The 22,995-nt window shown below is 33.5% G+C and overlaps 1 protein-coding gene across 1 annotated transcript in view; it reads left to right on the top strand.

Annotated features, from left to right (window-relative positions):
- Nucleotides 1-22,995, top strand: part of LOC150084987 (galactose mutarotase) — a 63,616-nt gene that overhangs the window by 30,333 nt on the left and 10,288 nt on the right. The window contains exons 3-4 of the mRNA XM_090376727.1: nucleotides 3,849-4,058; nucleotides 14,057-14,138. Of these exons, the coding sequence (XP_090232853.1) occupies nucleotides 3,849-4,058; nucleotides 14,057-14,138 (292 nt within the window). The remainder of the gene's footprint in view (nucleotides 1-3,848; nucleotides 4,059-14,056; nucleotides 14,139-22,995) is intronic.

Genomic DNA, 22,995 nt, shown 5'->3' with positions numbered 1-22,995 from the left:
TGCATTTGCGATTATACCGATAGCTGGAATTGTGTTGGTTTTTACGTTATTATTTTTACATTACGTTATTAAGAAACATAAATACATTTTCAGAATCTTCTCTTCATTCCAATCGTGTTGCGTTCAGTTGGGGTGATTCTGCGTTCGACTGCCATTTCTTGTAAGCACAAAGTTGAATCGTGCATAAGCGAATTCGGTTCATGTTATATAAGATATCGTTCCCCTATTTATAAATTGTGTATGACCGAATTCATGTAGTGTAAACACGTGTTATACGAGGACTGACTGTATTTTAAGTAAGTACTCTGGCAGGTCCTGCCACCTAATTTCCTGAGATTTCAGTGGCTAAGTACTAAAAAAAAAAAAGATAAATTAATTAATTTAAAAAAAAAAAAAAAAAAATATATATATATATATATATATAAGCCCACTGTAATATTATCAGCCAATTTTGACTTGAAATTTGATACAATTGTCACTACATTATCACCACTCATAACTCTGGTCCAGTCAGAGCGTTAAGCAGTTATAACCTACTCCAAATACCACGTTTCCTTAATGCCAAGGCCTTCATGTAAGATTCAAGAGACTTTCTAAAATCTAAGTAAATTGTATTAGTTATTCCTTGAATCCAGTTCTTGTGTGATGACCTCATAATACAAACAGGATCAGACAAGATTTTCCTTAACAAAACCATATTATGACTCCTATATCATTACTGTTGAGGTGATTTTTTTGCTGCATCCTTAATCAAAGGTTCAGTGAAGTGAGATTTACAGGGTTATAGTTGGCTGGATCACCCCTTAAGAGAACTTCTGGGTGCCTCCGTAGCCAGGTGGGAAGGAGCAGCAGTGCGTAGCACACACTTCTTGATTAGACCGTGGTTCGAGCCCGTCACCACCAAATACAGAGGATGCGGAAAGGTCAGGGAATGACCACCGCATATTCCCGGAGCAATATGGCCTTAGTTGCTAATGCTCCTAAAAACCAAATAACAAACAAACAAGAGAACTTCTTTTGTGTGTAGAAGAGATGTTGCATATTTCCCATATAAGTGTGTGTAAAAAAAAAAAAAAAAACCCCACACCTTCAGAGGGTGGTTTTTTTTTTTCTCTCTTTTTTTTGCTAATGAAAAAGTCATCTAATGCTTAACTAAGTTTTATCCCCTTTAAAACTATATTCTTATGTGATTATAGATAATGTTCCCCTGTGTTTGACCATTATTGTTCATTCTTTTCCTTTCACATATGCAAAGAATTCTTTATTATCTTTCTTGTACCTTTTTGCTAAATTCTTTTCATAATCTGCCTTAGTCTAAAATCAAAATTCATGTCTGTTACCTGCATTTGATTTTGATCATGGAGAGGCTTTCTGCTTTCACAGAAAACCAAGTGCTTGGGCTTATGTTTGACTTAGAGACAAATACTATTATCCACAATTCTACCTAAGTTGTTAATATATTTAAATTTTATAGCATCAACTGAATAGGTGAATTCACTATACATTTAAAAATCTGAGACACTTCCAGGACAGCTGTTTTGAAGCTACTGATTTTTCATCAGCTGGTGGGGGTCTCTTTTAGCAAACATGTCACTAATGTCTAAGTGAACAGCCAAGCAGTGTATGGAAGTAAGACTTCCATTTTAAAACATAACTTATGTTTGTCTTTAACCCCAAAATTATTTTATTTCAACTTTATATTTTGATTTTATATCAACTACTATGTTGAAATACCCCTACTAACCTAGTCTTGTGTTTCCATAGCTTTTCGTGCTCTGAGTAACCTGATTACAAACTACTTGATACATTTCACATTGAACAGGATCTCTTGATAATCTCCAGATATCTCAGGTAGCCTTACAGTTTCATCAATTCTTTGCTCATCCATTGCAAGTTTCTGCCTTATACCACATCTTTTTAAAGGTGTGAAGTGTAGCAGACAGTATTATTATATTCTGAAACAATTCACATTTAGCATTTGTGCACTCCCTGTAGGAATTTCAGCTGCTCCCAATGAATTTAAAATGAACATCTTTCCCTTTATCCTTATTAACTATTATTTCCTTGTATAATTTCTATATCAAAATTTTATGGTAACGTGAAGATTTTTAATGGCAAGCGACCCTTTAGTAATGACCAAGTCAAGAATATTAATTCCCTTGATGTATCTCTGACAAGTTAGTGTATACCACAGTTGCCAACATCAGTGCTTTCAAGCAATTTTCAACTGCAAAATCCTTTACAAATCCAATTAAAATTAAAATATTAAAAAAAAAAACAGCCATATATAAATTAAATAAAAAAACCAATAAAATATTTGTGGAATTTGTGAGATCCCTTTGGGGAATCCAAAAGTTTGCATAACACTGAAAACTAATGGCTTACATAGTCCAAGAACTGACTGCTACTAAGTGTCCTATCCACAACTTCAAATTTATATTTAGATATCCCATAATAATTAAACATTCCAGTTGTACAAAAAAACTCAATTTTTCATAGCATAAGGATATTGCAGATATTGCTTCCTTTGCATAAAAAACACTAGGCTTTCACTTTAAACATTATTTTTCTACTAAGCAGGTATTTCTACATTTGCAGGAGTGCTCCTAAAAATTCTCATACTCTCTTGGCTTAATCCAAAAGAGATAGTAAGATTAATTAATGATCTCTTCCCCCCCACATTTTATAGGCATTGCATTTTTGAACTGGCCTTCTTTCGTACAAGATGTGATTGAAAAATTGAGGAACCAACTTTCTACCTTGAAGCCGTAGTCACTGCAAGTTTGATTTTTCCTGTTTGGTAATACACAATTCACCTGTCTGTCTGCATTAATGCACATTGAATTAGAAGATTTTTTTATGTGTTTGCTGCATTTTAAAATGAGTGATTTTACTGAAGAAATTTGCATTAAATTTTGTTTCAAATTAGGGGAAAGTTAAGAGAAACCCACAAAATGTTAAAAAGGATGGCATGTGTCACTGAAAGACTTAAATGGTTTCCAAAATTTAAAGAGGGGTCACTTGTCCATTAAAGATGATCCTCGCTCTGACCACACTTCAGCTTCAAAAACCAGTGGTTCAGTTCTTCTTGTTTATGGTCTGATTCAGAGTGAGTGACATTTAACTGTCTGCAAAGTTGCCACTGAATTAATATTTTTTTTATGGGATATGACAATTTTAACAAAAGATCTAGGAGAGCAATGCATTTTAGCCACATTTGTCCCGCTAATCCCCAAACTTTTTTTTTTTGATCACACCTCGTGTATTTCCTGAAAATTGAAACCTACAGAAATTCAAGCCTGCTATCAATGAATTTGACTTTTTTAATCCATTTATAGTACTTAGATTATGTTGTGCTTATTTAGAGGGAAAATCCCTCCCCCCTCTTTTTTCTGAATTCATTTTGTGCCCTGTTTTTAGGTATTTTGCACTTAGCTCACTTTTTCTTTTGGTCTTGGTTTCTCTATTAAAAATTTGAGAATTCTGTGTTGAATGAGGTCAAAATTATCTGTTCCTTGGTGTTAAACTCACGGAGATTAGTTTTGGTTGAACAGGTGCATTATGTAATTTTAAAGCTTACATGAATATCAACTTTCAGAATAACAAAACCACCTTAATATATTTTAATTTGTTCCATTATATACATAATCAAAAATTTCTAAAATTTTTCTTTTGAAATTAGATTTTTTGAACCAAGAATTAAGAAACAAATTTTTTGCTATAAAAATGTTAAAAAGCAGTTCCACAGTTCATTTGTTTCTGTGTAGCTTTCTTTGGTCATTAATATTGCACATTATAGTTGTATATATTTCTGTATATGTGATATATATATTTATTTATTTATTTAGGCCATATGGGAATCTCATGTTGAAGGAAGTACTGTTATTTTCACATATGTAAGCCCTTGCTGGGAAGAAGGTTATCCTGGTCAAGTCACTGCTCAAGTTAAATATGAACTGAATGAAGAAAACGAACTTGTAGTTCAGTCTACTGCTTCATCAACACACCTTACTCCTGTTAATATTACTAACCATTCCTATTTTAATTTGGGAGGCCATGTAAGTAGCCTTTTATGAGGATCTGTACAAGCCTTGCTTGAATTCCCTTCTCCTTTCTGATTTGTACTTGTCTTTATTTGAAAATTTCTTTTATGATATAAATTTCTGTTAATTTTTTTATGAAATAGCCAGGTATAAAAATTAGTTCTTTTATACACACACACACACAGTTGGACATTCTATATAATGAAATTGATCATTCACTTGAAAAAATTCATTAAACAGAAATTTCCTTATACAGAAATATGACCTTTTGAACATTGAAAAATACTGTAATTCAACATTCAGAAATATAGTAAAAGATGGGAAATAAATCAGAAATAAGTGGGAATGAATAAATTTTTCTAACATTTTAAAACAATTTATTAATACATGCATATTAAGAAATAGCTACTTACATGATGTGCACAATATATTAGTAGACTTTTAAGAATTATTTCATAAAATATTTGGTTATTTTTTGTTGTACACTGGATTTTACTTTACATCGTACCTTTACATTTTTACCGCCTAAACATTTATCACCTTTAAAAGTTGGTGTGTCATTTGGCAAACATTAGAAAACTAGACCTGTTTCATCAACCTTTGGGTTCGTGGTCCTCCATAATTTTTTTCAAAACTGTTTCTTTCCAATGGGTACAGTCTTTTTCGAGTAAGCCATAGGCGTTTTAAACTTGTCCCGCTAACAAGAACTGGCTTTATGCCCCAGAAAAGAAGCGTAATCCATAGCTTTTCATTTTATGAATGGCACTGATATCGGCATGTATTGGTCTTGAATCAACTTCACCCACTTAAAAATGGCTTCATTTTCATCTTCATACAGGCAGGCATAATTTTGCATGCTTAAGACTGGGTTCTATTTCCTCAAACAGTTTGAGAATCTAAACACGGTTTTTCAGAATGGTTGATAGACTACTGGCAGGGATACCAAATTTTAAAGCGATTTCTTTCTTTTTTTTTTTTAACTCTCCTATCTACACTATTAAGCACTTCCACACTTGACACTCAAAGGTTTCCTCTTAGACATTGTAAGGCTACTTGCACAGCAGCTAAAGCAAAACTGATTTAGGGACCACTTGTAACTACCATGTAAACAGACAGGCGAAATTTAGTGAAAGTGTGGATGACTCATTTCTGCGAAACAACATGAATTTCCGAGATAAAGGAAAATCAGTCTCCTAATTCTCTAATAGGGTGCTTTCAGTTGAAAACAGGTTGACCAGAGCCTTTGTCCATGTCGGGAATATGCTTTAATCTTTGCCAATGGCTGTGGACACAGATAGCAGTTGACCAGGCACCACTAAATTGTGGAATGTTTTAGCTCTTAATAAGAATTAATCCTTTAGCTCTTTAAAGCCAAAGGGATTAATTCTTAATATGTTTAGCTCTTAATTCATGCTTTCTACAGCATCAGCTTTATTGCTTAAAGGCTACAGGTGCGACTAATGCGTACCCTGGTCTCTTGAAATTAGTTCATTATATGTAAATTTTCTTTGTTATATGGAAACTAATTTTCAATATAATGACCAAGGAGAAATCAAAAAAGTTTGCTAAATAGAAAATTTCGATATATGGAGTTCATTAAAGAGAGGCCCGACTGTGTGTGTGTGTATACAGTGAAACTTCTCCTAACGGACACCTCTCGTTAACGGACATCTCTCTACAACGGACATTTTCAAATTCCCTAACTCACCTCCATTGGTTTTAACGTGTTTTCAGCTTCTGTCTAGCGGACATTCTCTGTAACGGAAGCAGACAGGCAATCTGCACTGTTTCGTTTAGATTAGCACTTAATTTGATCTCCCCATAACGGACAGCAGGCGAGCTCACGGGCCTTTTTCTAGGAACTTTTCTTCCACGTATTGCCTCAATCGTGTGTTTATTTTCTATTTCCGATTCTCTGAATTTTTTCAAGGTTTACGTCGTGGTTCTAAACCCTTTTTCAAGAATTTTAAGGCACGTGTAAAACTTCTGATGAATTCGGTGTATGCAGGGGGGGGGGATATGGTCGGCCTTTCGTCTTTTCAGTTTTCAGTTTTGTTCAGTGTCGTGTGAAGTCACAATGCCTTCTCGTAAACATTTAACTTTAAAAGATAAAGTCGAACTCATTAATGCGTATGATCGGCAAAAAAATAGTGTTCGCAATCTCGCTGCAAAATTCAAAATCGGGAAGACGCAGGTAAGCGACATCCTAAAGAAAAAAAATGAGCTGCTCAAACAATTTTGGCAACACGGAAATGATCAGGTTCAAAAATCATTCCTGAAAATGGTTGGACTTCAAATTGACAATGTTACGTATGAGCGGTTTTGTTGTGAACGTGCTAAAAAATTCCCATTAATGGGCCTATTATTAGGGAAAAGGCTTTGGAGGTTGCGAAATCTATGGGAGTAAATGAGTTCAAAGCTTCTGTGGGATGGACTTCTAGACAAGTTCAAAACTTGGCATAAAATTTCTTGGAAAACCGTAAGTGGTGATGGTGGATCTGTTGATACTGGGGTTGTAACAGAGTGGACCGTCAAATTGGAAGATTTATGTCGTGATTTTGAAGCTAAGGATATTCACAACTGTGACGAAACGGTTTTTTTTTAAAGCTCTTCCTGAAAAAACAATGAGTCTAAAAAACGAAAAGTGCCAGAGCGGAAAAATTTCTAAAGAACGCTTGACTGTACTATTGTGTACAAATATGCTGGGAGACTTTGAACAACCTCTTGTTTTAGGAAAACCACAAAATCCTCGTTGTTTCAAGGGCATAAAGTTGAATCTTTTGAATATTGACTGGAAGTCTAATAAAAAAGTGTGGATGACACGAGATATCATGAGCAAATGGATAAGTCACTTTAACCAAAACACGATTCGTCAAAACAGAAAAATTATTCTTTTCATGGATAATGCTGCATCTCACCCGCACATTGAATTGTCCAACATTCAAATCGTTTTTCTGCCACCAAACACATCTGCAGAGTGTCAGCCCTTGGATAAAGGGATAATAAAACATTTTAAACTTCACTACAGAAAACATGTTTTAAGACATCTCATTGCAAACATGAACGATGTAACATGTGCGAGTGACCTTGCAAAGAAAATCAGCATCCTAGATGCGATTCAGTGGATTTCCTCTTCAGTAAACGCAATTAGAAAACAAACTGTCGTGAACTGTTTTGTAAAGTCTGGCTTCTCAAACGCAAAAATTGAAGTTGTGAACAGCAATGTGGAGCACTAAGAAGAACAAGAACTTCAACATCTATTGATAATGTACGATACTTCCGCTACAAGTGACCCTGGCTACAAAGATATAGACTCGAACCTCACTGCAGAAGATGGTGCTCTAGATATCAACGACATTATCATCGATATTTTTCAAGAAGTTCCTCATGAGGATGAAGAAATGGAAGGAGGTCATTCTGTCGAAGAACATATTAACGACGAACCACCGATGAAAATAGAAGAAACGCTCATACAAATCAATCGTTTAAAAATCTTTTTCGCCGCTGAAGAAGATACTGAAGGACTTTCGATGGTTTCTTCACTCCAAACAAATGTTAAAAACAATTATCAGCCGGAAGAAGGTGCAGAAGAAAATAAGTGATTGCTGTATGTATTTTTCTTAAGATAAAGTCATAATATGCATAGCACAATTGTATGTATATTATTTACAAAAATATTGTGCAAAATCTGTATATATTTTAATTTAATTTTACATTAAACATTTAACGATTTTTCTTTCTTTCTTTCCCCCCCCCTCAGACTTCTTGTTAGCGGACACTTCTCTCTAACGGACACATTTTCATTCCCCATGGCTGTCTGTTAAAGGGAAGTTTCACTGTATATATATTTACATATTTAAATCCTTATATACAAGTAATCACCAGCCGATGCAAATTCATTGTAATGTATATTTCAAAAAATTAAAAAGCAAAATTTTTTTATGCAAAAATATCTGGTTAGGTTCCATAGACTTGGTGAAGGCAATCCATTGAGATAGGCATGCATACGTGTTATATGCAGATTCACATCACATCTTGATCACTACCTAAATAATTATACATACATAATTTCATCATTAAAGTTGTTGTTGATGGCCAAGATTCATGAAGCTTGTGGGAATGACAGGACTGCTTTCATTATTTGCACATAATGGAAAAATTATGTGCAAATAATTTTTCCATTATGTGCAAATAATGAAAGCAGTCCTTAACATTATTGAAACCTATTCCCAGAAGTCATACAGGGCTTCGTCAGTTTTGAAGATGAGCTGCCCACTGCAACTGAAAACATCAGCCATATGGCAACCATAGCAAGGATTGAAGGAGTCCGTGCAGATGATGGAGAGATATTGTTAACCTCCCATAGTGAGTCAGTTAGTTTTTGAGAAACCCCATGAATCTGATTCTGCTGTCATAATTTTTAATTTTTCCTCTTCACTGACAGCAAATTCTTTGAAGAGGCACTTTAACTACACAATCAATGCATGAATATGCTGGAAGAGGCATAACAATGAACTTCATGAGGGTAAGCATTAAAGCTGTGGCTACTTATTTGATAAATTTTGATAAATATCTATAGATAAATTTTGTGAAATAAGAAAAACAAAGAAATTTAAATAGCCCACCCTGAGTTTACTTTCAATACAGTAGACTCAATGAGCCCCATAAGTGTTATATTTCTAAGGTATATATGAACACACTTTAAAAAATGTGTATACAATGTATAAAGATTTTTGTCGTTTTATTGTTTCTTTAAATTGTAAATAAAAATAAGATATGGTGGTAATGTTTTTACTTCAGATTTCACACAAAATGGCCTTTTGCAAATAAAAAAAAAATTAGTGCCCTTGGTGAATGTGGATTTTCACTGGACACTAAGCTGCCAGAAATGCATTCGTTACATACTCTTGATCTGGTTATCAGCAGTGATCATTCGTGTATTAAGAATTTGCAGATAAAGGAACAACTAGGTGGCAGTGATCACAGTGTACTGATGTGGGATTTACTTAAAGATGTAATTACCATCAGGGGTAAAGGAAAGGGATTTTGCTTCCGTAAAGGTGAGTACAGTGGTCTCAGACAGTTTTTAAATTCTGTACAGTGGGATCAACTGACAGTGTTACCAACAGTAAATTCTAAGTGGGAAGCATTCAAGGATTTAATCGTGGCTGCTACTAAAAGTTTCATACCTATTAAGAAATATTGTTCAAGGTTTAGGCCTAAATGGTTATCAAATGAACTAATGAGACTTGTGACAGAGAAGAAAAATGCATGGGATACATATAAATTATCAAGCATCTCAGAAGCCTATGGCAGATATAAGCTAGTCTGTAATCAGGTCACAAAGGAGGTTAGGCAGGCGAAGGTAGATTACGAGAAATCTTTGGCAAAAGATGCTAAGAAAAACAGCAAGGATTTCTTTACTTATATAAACTCTAAAAGGAAGGGGAAGAATCTGATTGGTCCACTTGATATCGATGGTTCGAATGTTGATGATCCTGCTCATATAGCAAACAAACTGAATGAGTATTTTGCATCTACATTCACACATGAGGAGTTATTAAGGTTTGAAAATGGGAGAAGGTTATCAAATTGTAGCAGGGTGCTTAATGATTTTGTAATAACTGAGAGCAAAGTGGAGGAGAAATTGTTGAAGTTAAACGTAAGAAAGGCACCTGGGGTGGATGGGATCTATCCAGTTATATTAAAGGAGGTGGCAAAGCAACTAAGCAAACCCTTAGCCATAATTATGAGAGCATCCTTGGACTCGGGGAGGTCCCCACGGACTGGAGATGTGCAAATGTATCTCCAATTCACAAAGGAGGATCGAAGGGTGACACGACTAATTACAGACCAGTTAGTTTAACTGATGTTCCGGGTAAAATAATGGAGTCACTGGTTAAATATGCATTGCAGGATCATCTAGAAAAGACTGCAGCAATAATTCAGACACAGCATGGGTTTGTTAAGGGAAAGTCTTGTCTGACAAATTTGATAGGATATTATGATGTGGTTACAAAGGAACTAGATGCAAAAAATAATTTTGATATCATATATTTGTATTTCAAGAAAGCTTTTGACACTGTTGCGCATGGAAGACTATTGTACAAATTGGAGCAGAATGGTATTAAGGGTAAGTTGCTACAATGGATAAAAGGATGGTTGAGTGGGAGAAGACAGATGGTGGTAATCAATGGGTGCTGCTCTTCGTGGACTAATAGTATTAGTGGAGTCCCACAGGGTTCGGTGTTGGGTCCTCTGTTGTTTTGTATATTTATCAATGATATTGATGAAGGTATATCAGGCTTAATGTCGAAGTTTGCAGATGATACAAAGGTTGGCAGGGTTGTTAATGACAGTAATGGCAGTGTGCTACTGCAACAGGATCTAGATAATTTGGGCAGATGGGCTAAGAAGTGGCAACTGAATTTTAACCTTGACAAATGCAAAGTACTGCATATGAGTAGAAGTAACCCCAGAGAAATATACCAACTGTGTGGTACTACACTTAAGGTAGTAGAAAATGAAAAAGACCTGGAGTAATTGTGCAGTCAGATATGAAGTTTTCTGAGCAATGCTGACAGGTTGCCAGGTCAGGTCATGAGGTTTTGTCAATGATATATTCATTGACAATTTTCCCTGCTAGCAAAATTCCTGCTAGGAATTTTGCTAGCAGGGAAAAGGAGGCGATTGCCCCTCTGTATAAGGCAATGGTCAGGCCACGCCTTGAGTACTGCGTACAGGTCTGGAGGCCTCATTTTAGGAAGGATGTAGATTTGCTTGAGCGTGTACGGGCAACGAGATTGGTGAGGGAAATGAAGGGATCCTCTTACCAAGAGAGGTTTAAGTTCTAGTTCTTTCTTTTAATGAAACCATACTCAGCAGTTCTTCTCTAGTGGCAGAATCATTGAAACCATACGAATAAAAACGAGCAATTGAGCTGTATCACTGTTGTCTGTAGATTCATCCAGTTGTAAAGAAAAGGACACACAATTAGCAATATGAGCACGCAATTGTTCACTCATATTTTTTCGATGCGTTGCATCACAGTATTTCAAGATAATTGCAGATCTTGAAGAGAACTTTTAATTTCATTTTTGTTCTTAAAATTTTCAAAAAGAGAAGCTGTTATTTCTAAAAAATCAGTCTTTGATGAATTGACCATCAGAAAATGGTTTGCATTTTTTTGCAAAAAGATGACTCAGTTTAAATGATGCTATGGTTACTGCTTTAGATTGTAAACTAGGTGTCATGAAGAAATTTTGTTGTGCGAATAATTTGGATTTAAATTCTTTTAATTTATTTTTTCTAATGTCACTATTAGGCGGAAAATCCGATTGATATTTACCATGAAGTGCGTTTCTAAATATTCTTTTTTGGGTATAGCCACAGAAGCATTGCAAATCAAGCAACAGCATTTTTCTTTTATCATTACAAAAAAGTATTCTAGTTCCCACCCTTGATGAAAATGATACTTTTACTCTTTTTCGTAGTATTCATTTTAAATCAAAGGGTATTAGTAAGCTAAATAGGAATTCAACACATACACTATGCTCTCCACAAGGTAACTGCGTGAATTTTCACTAGACAAGCCTAGCGGCTGCACGTGACTACAAGAGTAATCACGTGGTTCAACAGGATTTATAATAAGCACATGCAGTGGGGTGCATAATAATAATAATAACAACATTTAGATTTTGACTAATCTATTTTTTAAATATATTTAAAATTTGTTGTGATCGACTAAAATTAAAGCAACGATCGACTGGTAGATCGCAATTGACTTGTTGGCCACCCCTGGTCTAAAATAAATTTCGTTAAAATTCAGTTATGCACAGCATTTCTGCCACATATGCACATGAAGTATGGTCAGATTGCAGCAGATAGGCGTCATTACTTTAGAAATTTGTCGGACAAAAATGAAAAAATAAATAAAATAATTTATAAAATTCACGGTCCTTTGATATTAGTGCATTTCCTTTTTATATTCTTAATACAACAAGAAGATACTATTTTTTTTTTTTTTTTTTTTTTTTTTTTTTGTACGTGGGTTCTTCCAGTAGAACAAGCATACAAAGAACCAAAGTGACTTTTTGGTGGTAATGTTGCAAAGACTAAAGATGTAAGAAAATACCATGAAACTTTTGACTATGTACATACAGTAGACTCTCAATTTTCTGGGATTTTCCAGTTAATCCAAAAATACAGAAGTTCCCGACATACGTAATAGATACGTTACAGAACTTCTTACTTCATTGAGTTTTACGTAACTCGGGAATGACTAATAACATATTGCTGCTATATTATTATTGACAAATCTGAATTCAGTGCAGTACTTGTTAATGTTTGACCATTTTCATACATTCTTATTAGTTTAATTTTCTGACCCAACTCGACTGCTTTCCTTTTCTTGGTAGATTTACTAGCACCGCTGTCACTTATTCTTATAGTCAGCACCATGATAATGGTCAAAATGATTTCTGTAAGGAACTTCAAAGGGTTAAGGCGAAAACTCACTATTAATCACCCCACAAGCTCACATTTTACTAAAGCACATTTCTGGAGGTAACTACCATAAAACAATTTGCACTTTCCAGTTTATTGGGATTTTCTGTTAGTGCAATTCATTATAAACGGGTAGTAAGCTCAATCTTATTGCATTTGTGATAATACCAATAGCTGGAATTCTGTGGGTTTTTATGTTATCATGAATTACTAGATCATATGGTATAGCTTTGCTTTATTTTATATTCATGATAACTCTTGATAAAATCAAGTTATCATGAATGCAAAGATGAAATGTGAAGTGTGTCTCCCCTTCACTGAAATCTTCAGTCATATAAATAATAATAAAAAAAACCATAAATAATTGTAAGAATCTTCTCTTCTTTCCTATTTTTTTGCTTGTTACTCAGTATCTCACTTGTGCAATTTGTGTGTGCCGTGATCGTCGATATTGATTGCTTATTATTATTATTATTTTTTTTTTGTTTTAAATTTTACAATCCTAAAAAAAAAAAAAAAAAAAATTGAGTGAAAAAAAATTTTCACTCAAAATATGGTGATAGATAAAAAACTTACCACGTACTACTCGTGTGTCCAATACTATGCTTCCCTTTATTTTTTGTGATGTCGATTATAAATCTAATAGTTCCCCTTTATTTTTAACAGTGTTTGGTCACCAACATTATAATGGTTCTTTAAAGATTTAACGGATGCACTGTTTTCAAAAAATTTTTGAATAATTTCAAGTTTTTGTTTAAACTGAAAGCGCAATTCTTTTGCGTTTACCCATAATTTTTGCAATTTCTAAACCAAAAAAAAATATATTTTTACTATAAAAAAATTTCGACATCCCTGACATAAATAACGAAACAAAATTTGTCTTTTTGCAGTGCAATGGGACACAACAATCGACATGACACACTAAAACAGGCTAAACATTTGTTCCTTTTTTTTTTTTTTTAAGTTTGGAGTCTTGAAGTATCCTGGTAAATCGAGAGTCTGCTGTATTTCCATTTTGAAAATAAACATTTATGCCAGTTTGAGTTTGTTATTTGGTTTTTAGGAGCATTAGCAACTAAGGCCATATTGCTCCGGGAATATGCGGTGGTCATTCCCTGACCTTTCCACATCCTCCGTATTTGGTGGTGACGGGATTGAACCCCGGTCTAATCAAGGAGCGTGTGTTACGCACTGCTGCTCCTTCCCACCTGGCTATGGAGGCGCCATAAGTTTGAGTGCTTTATTATCTTAAAATAATGCAGTTTACCTATGCACCATGCTACTCAAGGAATACCTTAGAACTGAAGCAAAAAGAATTGGAACTGTTTCTGTTTATTATTATTCTGTGATATTTTCTTGATTATGGAGATTTTTTTGTTTTACTCAAAAAAAAAAAAAAAAAAAAAAAAAAGTGACTGATTAGCATAAATTTAAGGCATGAATTAAAATTTGGATTGTAGTAATTAGATTTGCTTGTAAAATTATAAATATCCAAATCTTTATTCCAGGGTTCTGGTGCTATTTATGATCACATTGTGAACATTAATGCCGATTTTTATACTCCGGTGGACGAAACTTTAATACCAACAGGTAATTTTTTTTCTTTCTTCCCCTCTCATTTTATATATATATATAGAATGCAACTACACACCATGACATTTCAGGCAGTATTAGTAATGTCAGTAGAAAATAATTTTTCAAAAGATTATTCTCAAGAATTATCTATCATCAGACAGTATATTGAATGTTATCACCTCATTGACTTCAGTAATGGCAACAGGGATTTACAACATATCAATTCATTTTCTGCAGTCCTCTTATTGATTTTATTCTAACTATAAAATGGGATACAGTTTAATGATTTTTAAATATAAATACATAACTCAACATTACTAGTACAGTATTCAAAACTACTATAGCTGGGAACCAAATGAAGTCCACTATTTTTCTGTTGAGATGCAAACAAGAATTCTAAATTGTTTGGTTGCATACAACAATCATGTTTTTCAGTATGGTTAAAATTAGTTATGCAAAAACAAAAGTTACAAAAAATTGGGAGAGACAAAGAAAAATTCACTGTATAAACTAAATATTAAAAAGTTAATAATTTTGAGTATCTAAGAACAGTCTTTAATGAAGGCAGAAGTTTAGACATGGAAATAAACAATAGAATAAGTAAAGCAGAAAGCCAATTAAAGTGACCTATGAAGGTCACTTCAAAAGTTATCTTCCTTGGTAATAAAGAGACAACATAGCAATTTCCCATCCCCCCCAAATATATATCTCTCTCTCCTTGAGTTTGATGCATGTTCTTCATTTTGAGGGCAAAGTGGAATTACCTGGAAAAAGGAACTCTGTGTTCTGGTCTCTGAAAAAGCCATTCAAAACTGCTTTGAGATCATTATCACCTGAAAATCAGTGGCCACCTGCATGGGCATCAATTTTTCTCCAGATTTCTGGAGGAAAAGTCACTGTGAGTCAAGTTTGAACTATAAGGTAGTTTAACTCCTAGGATCTACAGTCTCTCAGAGCAATTGCTTTAGGGGACTGGAGTACAAGAGCATTGCCACAAGAAGCAAGATGCTGTGTCAGTTTCCCTCTTCTCTGTTCCTTTATTGCCTTTCTTAAATTTTTGAGAATGGCAATATAAGCATCTCTAGTGATTGTTGCTTTATATGGCATATATCAAAGAATTCACTACTCAATGCAAAGATCACTGAGGCCACTTATTGTCTGATGAGTGACTCAAATAACTTTTAAACCAGCCACAACAGTGTTTTTGAGTTTTTGATGAGTAGTGAATTCACCTAGTGATGTCGTTTGATTTAAAAATAATATTAGTTACTTTAGCCAAGTGGATAAACATATAGTTATTGTTAAAGAGCCTAAGCTCAAGCTCTGCCACCGTCAAGAAGGGATAGTATGGCCCTATGGAGTAAAGATAGAATTGCATAATGCAGCATAGTGTTTATTTTCTCAAACTAATTCCTTCCATATCCCAAGGAATGGTAGCCATGATCTTCCCAGCAGAGGATTGAGCCCTTGATTTTTTTTTTTTTTTTTTTTTTTTTGGGTAGTGGTGACCCATGGTGTTTCCATTGTATGGATTACTGTTTTGTTTTCAGATCCTAATGACAAATCCATATTTCATCACCATTCACAAATTTTGAAAAAACATTTTTTGGGTTTCCATTTTGCATGTGTAAATTTTCCCCACAAATTTGAACCCTGCATTGTTTCTGGAAAAAGTGTGAGCATCCTTGATACCCAGAGAGAACTCATCTTTGACATGGAGAATTGTTTCTGGTACCAACCCCTCAAAAATATTACATTCTTAGTTAATCATAGACACTTTAATACATCTATCCTGCATAATCAGCTCTTTATTTTGGCACATTTCTGGAGTTGTCACTTCTGTTGAGATAACCCTACGGATTCTTGATCCCATTTTTGTTTGGGGGTTATCTCCTATGGATTCTTGACCCCATTTGTTCTACTTAGACCAAACTTTTTTTCTAGTATTCAGAAGTGACAGCATTATGAAATAATTTTTAAAATGAAATAAATAATGAAATAATTTCATTATGAAATAATTTTTGACATGAAATAAATAATTCAAGACACATTATGAAATAACTTTTTGTCCATTCCTTTCTTTTTTCAAATTTTGTGACATCCATGTTTCCTTTGGATTGTGAATTTTATATCTCTTCTGTACTTCATTGAGCTTGAAACTGCAAGATACAAACATTTGAGAATATGATAAAACTATGTTTTTTTTTTAAATATTGAGCACATGTATAATCAGTGTAGATAATGCATTGAATGTTCTTCATATTTTAATCTATGGAGCTGCAATCTGAGTGAGAAGTAAAGGGATTGATCAAAAATTAGAATTTTAAGGAAAACCAATGGAACTAACAGATGAAAGAATGGCAAGACCACAAATGAGGAATAAGGAAAAATGTTAGGGTAACAGATATCCAGTTAAAGGCAAGAGAAGCAAAGTTTAAGGTTGTAAAGGCCAGCAGCAGACCAAGCGGAACAATGGTATTAAGCAAGTATTAGAAGAAAAAGGACTAGCTCTGACTAAAGATATAACAGGAAACTGGATGTGTGGGAAAAAATAGCGAATGGAAGGCTGATAGTCCAGAAGGATTGATTTTTACTACCATAGTGATCTGTATACCTACTTGTTATAACATATTTGAAAAGATGAAGTTAATTAAGCTTCCTTATTAAAAAAAAAGTGTTTTATTCCTAATTCCTCTGTGTGTTTATACCTTTTAAAAGCATGATAAAGAGCAATAAAATATTGAATGCCAGTAGAAAATGGTTGGAAGGGGCTAATTTCATTTCATAGTAGTTTTTCTTTAAATTTAATGACATCAGTTGGCAGCAGGATGAAATTTATACTAGTAGGATTCTCTACAGAATAAGAGAGGTTGATAATTCTTTGTTTTTCCATTTTGTGTATATGTGATAATACTGAAAAATAGAAATAAAAAAATAGTACATTTATTTAGGAATGTGTAATATGACCAGTTTTATACTGTGATTTTTAAGATATACTTCCCCCTCCCCAGACAGTGTCACAACACATTTCAACGTATGAACCAGCCTGCAGATTTTTCTTTTATAGAAAGGATATTTATTTTTACTTTCAAGTAAGAAAAATATCATTCTAAACTTCCTAATTTTATGGTGTACTTGTGTAAATTTATTGTACAAATTCATTATACAATTGATGAATGACTAGCCTTTGTTTGATTGAAAAAAAAAAAAAAAAACATAAGCATAGAACAGGAGGAAAAGAAAAAAAAAAAAAAAAACATAAGCATAGAACAGGAGGAAAAGAAAAAAAAAAAAAAAAACTGCTGTATTTTTGGAAGTTGTGGTAGAAAACAGTCGATTATCTGGCCAGTGACACTATAGATAATGATGCTGATGAAACTGCTATGTACTTGTCAGAATGACTAGTAAATGGAAAAATTCCATGTTTTAAAAGAATTCAATATTTGTAGAAGAATAAGAGAAATTTACCTCAATATGATATGTAGAACACTTCCATATGACACTCTCCAGAAATTAAAACAAATATAAAATTAAAACAAAATGATTACAGTAATAAATTAAAAACATAAGTTCAAGTTTTTTAATTTATTACAGTAATCATTTTGCATTAATTTTATATTTGTTTTAATTTCTGGAGAGTGTCATATGGAAGTGTTCTATGTACCATATTGAGGTAAATTTCTCATTCTTCTACAAATATTGAAATACAACCTAGAACATACTGAGCATTATAGCTCTGTTTTATACTATCAAAATAAGAATTCAATATACTGAAGTGATATAAAAAAAAATCACAGTTCAACTGGAAAAAATGGCTGGGAAAATTTTGCAGTATTCGCAGTCTAAACTTCATGTATAAATGATTAAATATACAATATGACATATCATTAATTAGTTGCTATCATTACCAAGTTGTGCTTTGAAGCATTGCTCATCTCTGTATTATATAGGATGTTTCAAAAGTATGATAAAAAAAATTCTGGGACATATTTTAGGGTCCAAAATAAGAAGAAAAAAAAAAAGTCATATAAACATGTCTAATTCTGAATGGTTGTTTGAATATTACAAAATTACTATGACGTTTTGAATTGTAAAAAATAATAAAAAAATAAATAAGAATAAGCAAACATGTATTAAAAAAATGTTTGTTCGTATTAGGTATATATATCTGCTTATTCTTATTTTTGTAGTCCTAGGTGCCAAGTTTTATACTAGTGATCAATCAGTGGCAACTGTATGAGTGATTTGTTATTATTCTTGCTTTATAATTGTTTTCATTTTCATAGATAAAGAGATATAAAAAACCAAAAAGAAGTTTGATTAAAAAGCTAATATTGTTTTGATTTCTTGGGAGAAAGACATACGTGAGAATTGACTAATCATAACAGGAGATTAAACAACATTGTACTCATGAACTGTATAACTAATGATTTACAATCATTAGTTGAATTTGGTTATAATGAGCACGGAAATAATGAGATCATGACTGTAATGAACAAAAAGCCATGATGATTTTAATATATGTGTATTCCCATACAATTGCTCACTGTTATAATGAGTGTACTACTCACTGTTATAATGAACAAAGGATATACAGTACAAATTTTGGTAACTGTGCAAACTATTTGCTCAGGTAGTCGAAAAAACCCACTTCTTCGAATAGATAAAAACGAAAGTGGCGACTTGGCTTTTATGATCATCTGCATTGGATTAGGGGCCAGTTTTTGACCTAATCTTGTCCTTTCGGGGATGGGGGCTATACAATAGTGCATTGGCATTTCCACTTGTACTGTACTCTAATTTCTATGATCGCATTACCTTATTTACAGATTGTCTTGTATTCGCTGAACCATAAATTTATTTCGGGACTTCTAAGAATTTTGGAAACAATAATTGTTTGTATGCAGATCACTTTACTGTCATTTTAAAGTAAAATCAGTTAGAAATGAACCCTTCCTTTGGAAATGGTAGAACACCTCTACCAACAAAAGAAAGTGTCTCGATTCGCAAAAAAATCTAAATTATTCGTGAGTTAGAATGTGGTGCAAAAAACATTGAAGTGTGCAAAAAGTCCTCTGTCCTCTTCAATGGTATTGATATTGTGGAAGAATAAACATGTTTACATATCAGCACTGGAAAAGAACATAACTGGGGGAATAAAATAATAAATAAAAAATTTAGAAAGTGCAAGGTTACAAACATCGATGAACCTACAATGGTTCACTACACAAAGAAGTGCTGGATTTTCAGTAGGCGGTCTGATCTTGAAGGCTCAAGTAGAAAAATTTGCTAAACAATTTGGATGCAACGATTTTGTATGTAACAACAGTCGGCTGGATCAATTTAAAAACTGACATAACATTGTTTATGCAAAAATTAGTGAAGAATCTCTATCTACAGATACAATGCCGACCGGGCTAGCCGAGTGGGTAAAGTACCTGTCCGGCAACCCAAAGGTCGCGGGTTCGATTCCCGCCTCGGGCTTGGATCAAAGTACTGCAAAAACCTTGGGAGGTGCAATATGGCCACAGAAGCCGATGCGCCAACAACTACCAAATAAAAAAAAAAAAAAAAAAAAAAAAACAGATACAATAATGGGAAATGAATAGATTGACCGTGTTTGGGCAGAAATCAGGAAAGATTTCAATGACGAAACATGCAGACGAAACAGGACTTTTTTATAATTTTGACACCCAGCAATACATTTAAATTGAGAGAGGAAAAATGTGATGGTGAAAAAAATTGAAGCTCACTTGACGGTGTTCGTATGCACAAATATGACAGGAACTGATAATAAAAAAAAAAAAAGCCAACAAAAACTGTTTGTTATTGGAAAATTGTTAAAACCTCTGTTTCAAAAATGCAAGGAAACTTCCTGTGGATTACAATGTAAACAAGAAAGCTTGGATGATTTCAGATATTTTTTAGCAATACGTAAATGATTGGAATAAGGAGCTATTCAAAAAAAAAAAAAAAGAAAAATATTTAATTGTTAGTTCATAACTGTTCTGCACATCCCCAGATTCAAAATATGTCCAACATTAAGCTAGTGTTTCTGCCTCCCAATGAGACATCAATTTTATTTACAAACCAATGGACATGGGTGTAATCAAGAGTTTGAAAGGATTTCATAAAAGATTGATAGTTCTACATCTAATCAATCAAAGAGAACAGAAACTTAGTGATAATGGAGGCTTTAAATTTATTGATTGATGCATGGAACAATGTTACTTCGACAACCATATAGAATTGATTCAGGAAATCAAAATTAAATTCAAATGAAATTTCAATCGCTGATGGAAATGAAGGAAACAATTTACCATTATCCAAATCGTTGCTACGTAACAACATTGTAGGTTTTAATAATAACATCGATGAATTTGTACGAGTTGATGACAACTTGTTAATTAGTGGTCTTCCTACAGAGAAACATTATAGATGCTGTGCTCAACAAAGACGATAAAGATGATGATTGTGATGATGATGATATGATGACTAGTGAAAGTGAATCAAAATCAGTGCAAACAGTCTCTCAAGCATATTAATACAAATAATATGTAGATATATACTAATACTATTTTTTTTTTTTTTCTCTCTAATATTCCTTTTGTTTTTTGAATCTGTCTTTTTATCGAGTTACTGAGAATTAAAAAAAAAAATATGAGGTAGATTTAACTCATCGCTGATATAGTGAGTAATGGTTATAACAAGGAAATTTTGTCGATCCCTTGATGCTCGTTATAACCAAGTTCGACTATTATAGCCAAGAAAGTGCTACCACTAAATCTAATTCAGTAAAAAGACAAAAGACAGGGACATTTCACACAGAAGTCCCTTCTTTTCTGATTATCCATTCAGAAGAGGAGCAAGCTCTCAGGAAAATGTTTCCCTTCTTTATCCAGAAGAATTAAAGGTTAGCCAGTTCCCACAATCAGTAAAGAGATTAAGATCTGGAGGTATTCTTGTACAGCCAGCCTGTACCAAACATTCAGAACAACTTTTAATGGTAAAAAATTTGGTGCAATATCTTTAACAGAAATTTTCTCAGAATAAAAACATCAAGGAAGAACTGCAATAAAATGTATTTCAGTCGTAAGAAGGGAAGATATACTCTCAACCAGAAATATAATTCTAATATGTAATACACCTTGACCTCCGCCAATTGTTAAAGCAAGATATTTAAACTACCCAGTACTACTGTATATTCCAAACCCTTTAAGACATTTCAGATGCCAGATTAAGGCCACTCACAAACAGCCTTCAGAGGCATAGTAGTACATGCCCATTGCAGATCTAAAGAAAAAAACTGCATGGAACCAAAACCATCATGTCCAAACTGCAAAGAGAACACCTACCATGCTTCTGAGAATATGGAATATAGAAACAAGAAAATAAATACAAAAACAGAAAACTAAAAAAAAAAGTTTTTATTGAGCAGCACTGTTTACTTGCCTAACCACTGTTAAAGTCCATGTTCAATAGTATCAAAGTGGTGATCAAGAGCGACACAAACAAAAATGATTGCCCCATCTGAATCTTTCACTCTTTATGTGAAAATTTTTTTTTACATACATTACAACCTGATTAAAAAAAAAAAAAAAGCAAGCATTTATTACACCCATTTTAATTCAGTTGGAAGATACTTCCCTTAAACTGAATAATAATGAAAATATCTGTTTCAGCAGACCTATCAGAACAAGGCACACTAGCTTATGTGCCATTAAACACCCATAACACACACACCTATCAGAACAAAATGGAATTAGCAGGAAAATGAAGAAATAAATCTGCTTTGGGAGGGTTTTTTTTTTTTTTTTTCCCACAAATGAAGATATGAATAGAGAAGTCATGCTTCTAAAAAAAATAAAAATGAAAAAACATAAAAACCTAAGTTCTCTTTGAAAACAGTCAGAAGGAATGAGAAAATCTAAATGAAAACAATAATGCAGTGAAACTGTCAAGGTTTCTGTAAAAATCTAGACAACATGCAATTACTTTTATATAAATATAAATCAGTATGACTTTGTTTACAAGAAACATATCTTAAATCACAAGAAAGTCAATCTTTTCAACAGTACACATTTTTTAAGGATAGAATGGGAACTGGACCAGTACACAGAGGTGTGGTAATTTTAGTTAATAATTATATGCTAGTCCAGCAAATGAAGAGATTAATACTAACCTATAAGCAGTGGGTTTCTTTCTAACAGAATGTTCCACCTATCTACTTCCAGGATATGTCACTTGTGATGACCTTGAACAATCTTATCATGCAGTTACCCACTCTGTTATGCTTACTGGGAGACTTCACTGGTCATAACCCATTGTGGGGATGCCCTGAAATCAATTCATGCAGACTCATAGAATGAATAATAGATCAACATAACCTTTCTCTTCTTAATAATGGTACTAACACCTGTTTCCATTTTTCTACATGTACCTCACCAGCAATAGATTTGTCAATCTGTTCTCCTTCTTTGCTCTCAGCTTTTACTTGGGAAGTACATGAAAACCCTTTGAGTGGCAATTACTATTAAATTACTATTATTATCATTGTAAATTAAAGCAGGCTGATTGGAACTGTAGTAAGTTAGCACAGTTTGACTCAAACAATATTCACAATGAAACAATAAATGCAGCAGTGAAACATCTCACAGAGAGAATAACAAGCGGCAAACCATACAATCCTGAAAATATTGATGCTTTCTGATTCATAGTGGATATCTGAATGTACAGAAGCAAGAGGAGCACAGAATAAAGTATTGAGCAAATGCAGTTCAGCCAAAAATTTTGGAAAACTATTGGAGTGAATTTGCTTCAGCAGTGACCCAATCAACTTGGAACAAAATCCATAACACAACTGATGGTATTA

Source organism: Mastigoproctus giganteus, chromosome 6 (assembly GCF_048544385.1).
Source record: "Mastigoproctus giganteus isolate SK-2022 chromosome 6, ASM4854438v1, whole genome shotgun sequence".
In the NCBI taxonomy this organism is placed as follows: domain Eukaryota; kingdom Metazoa; phylum Arthropoda; class Arachnida; order Uropygi; family Thelyphonidae; genus Mastigoproctus; species Mastigoproctus giganteus.
This window is presented reverse-complemented; position numbering and strand designations above follow the sequence as displayed.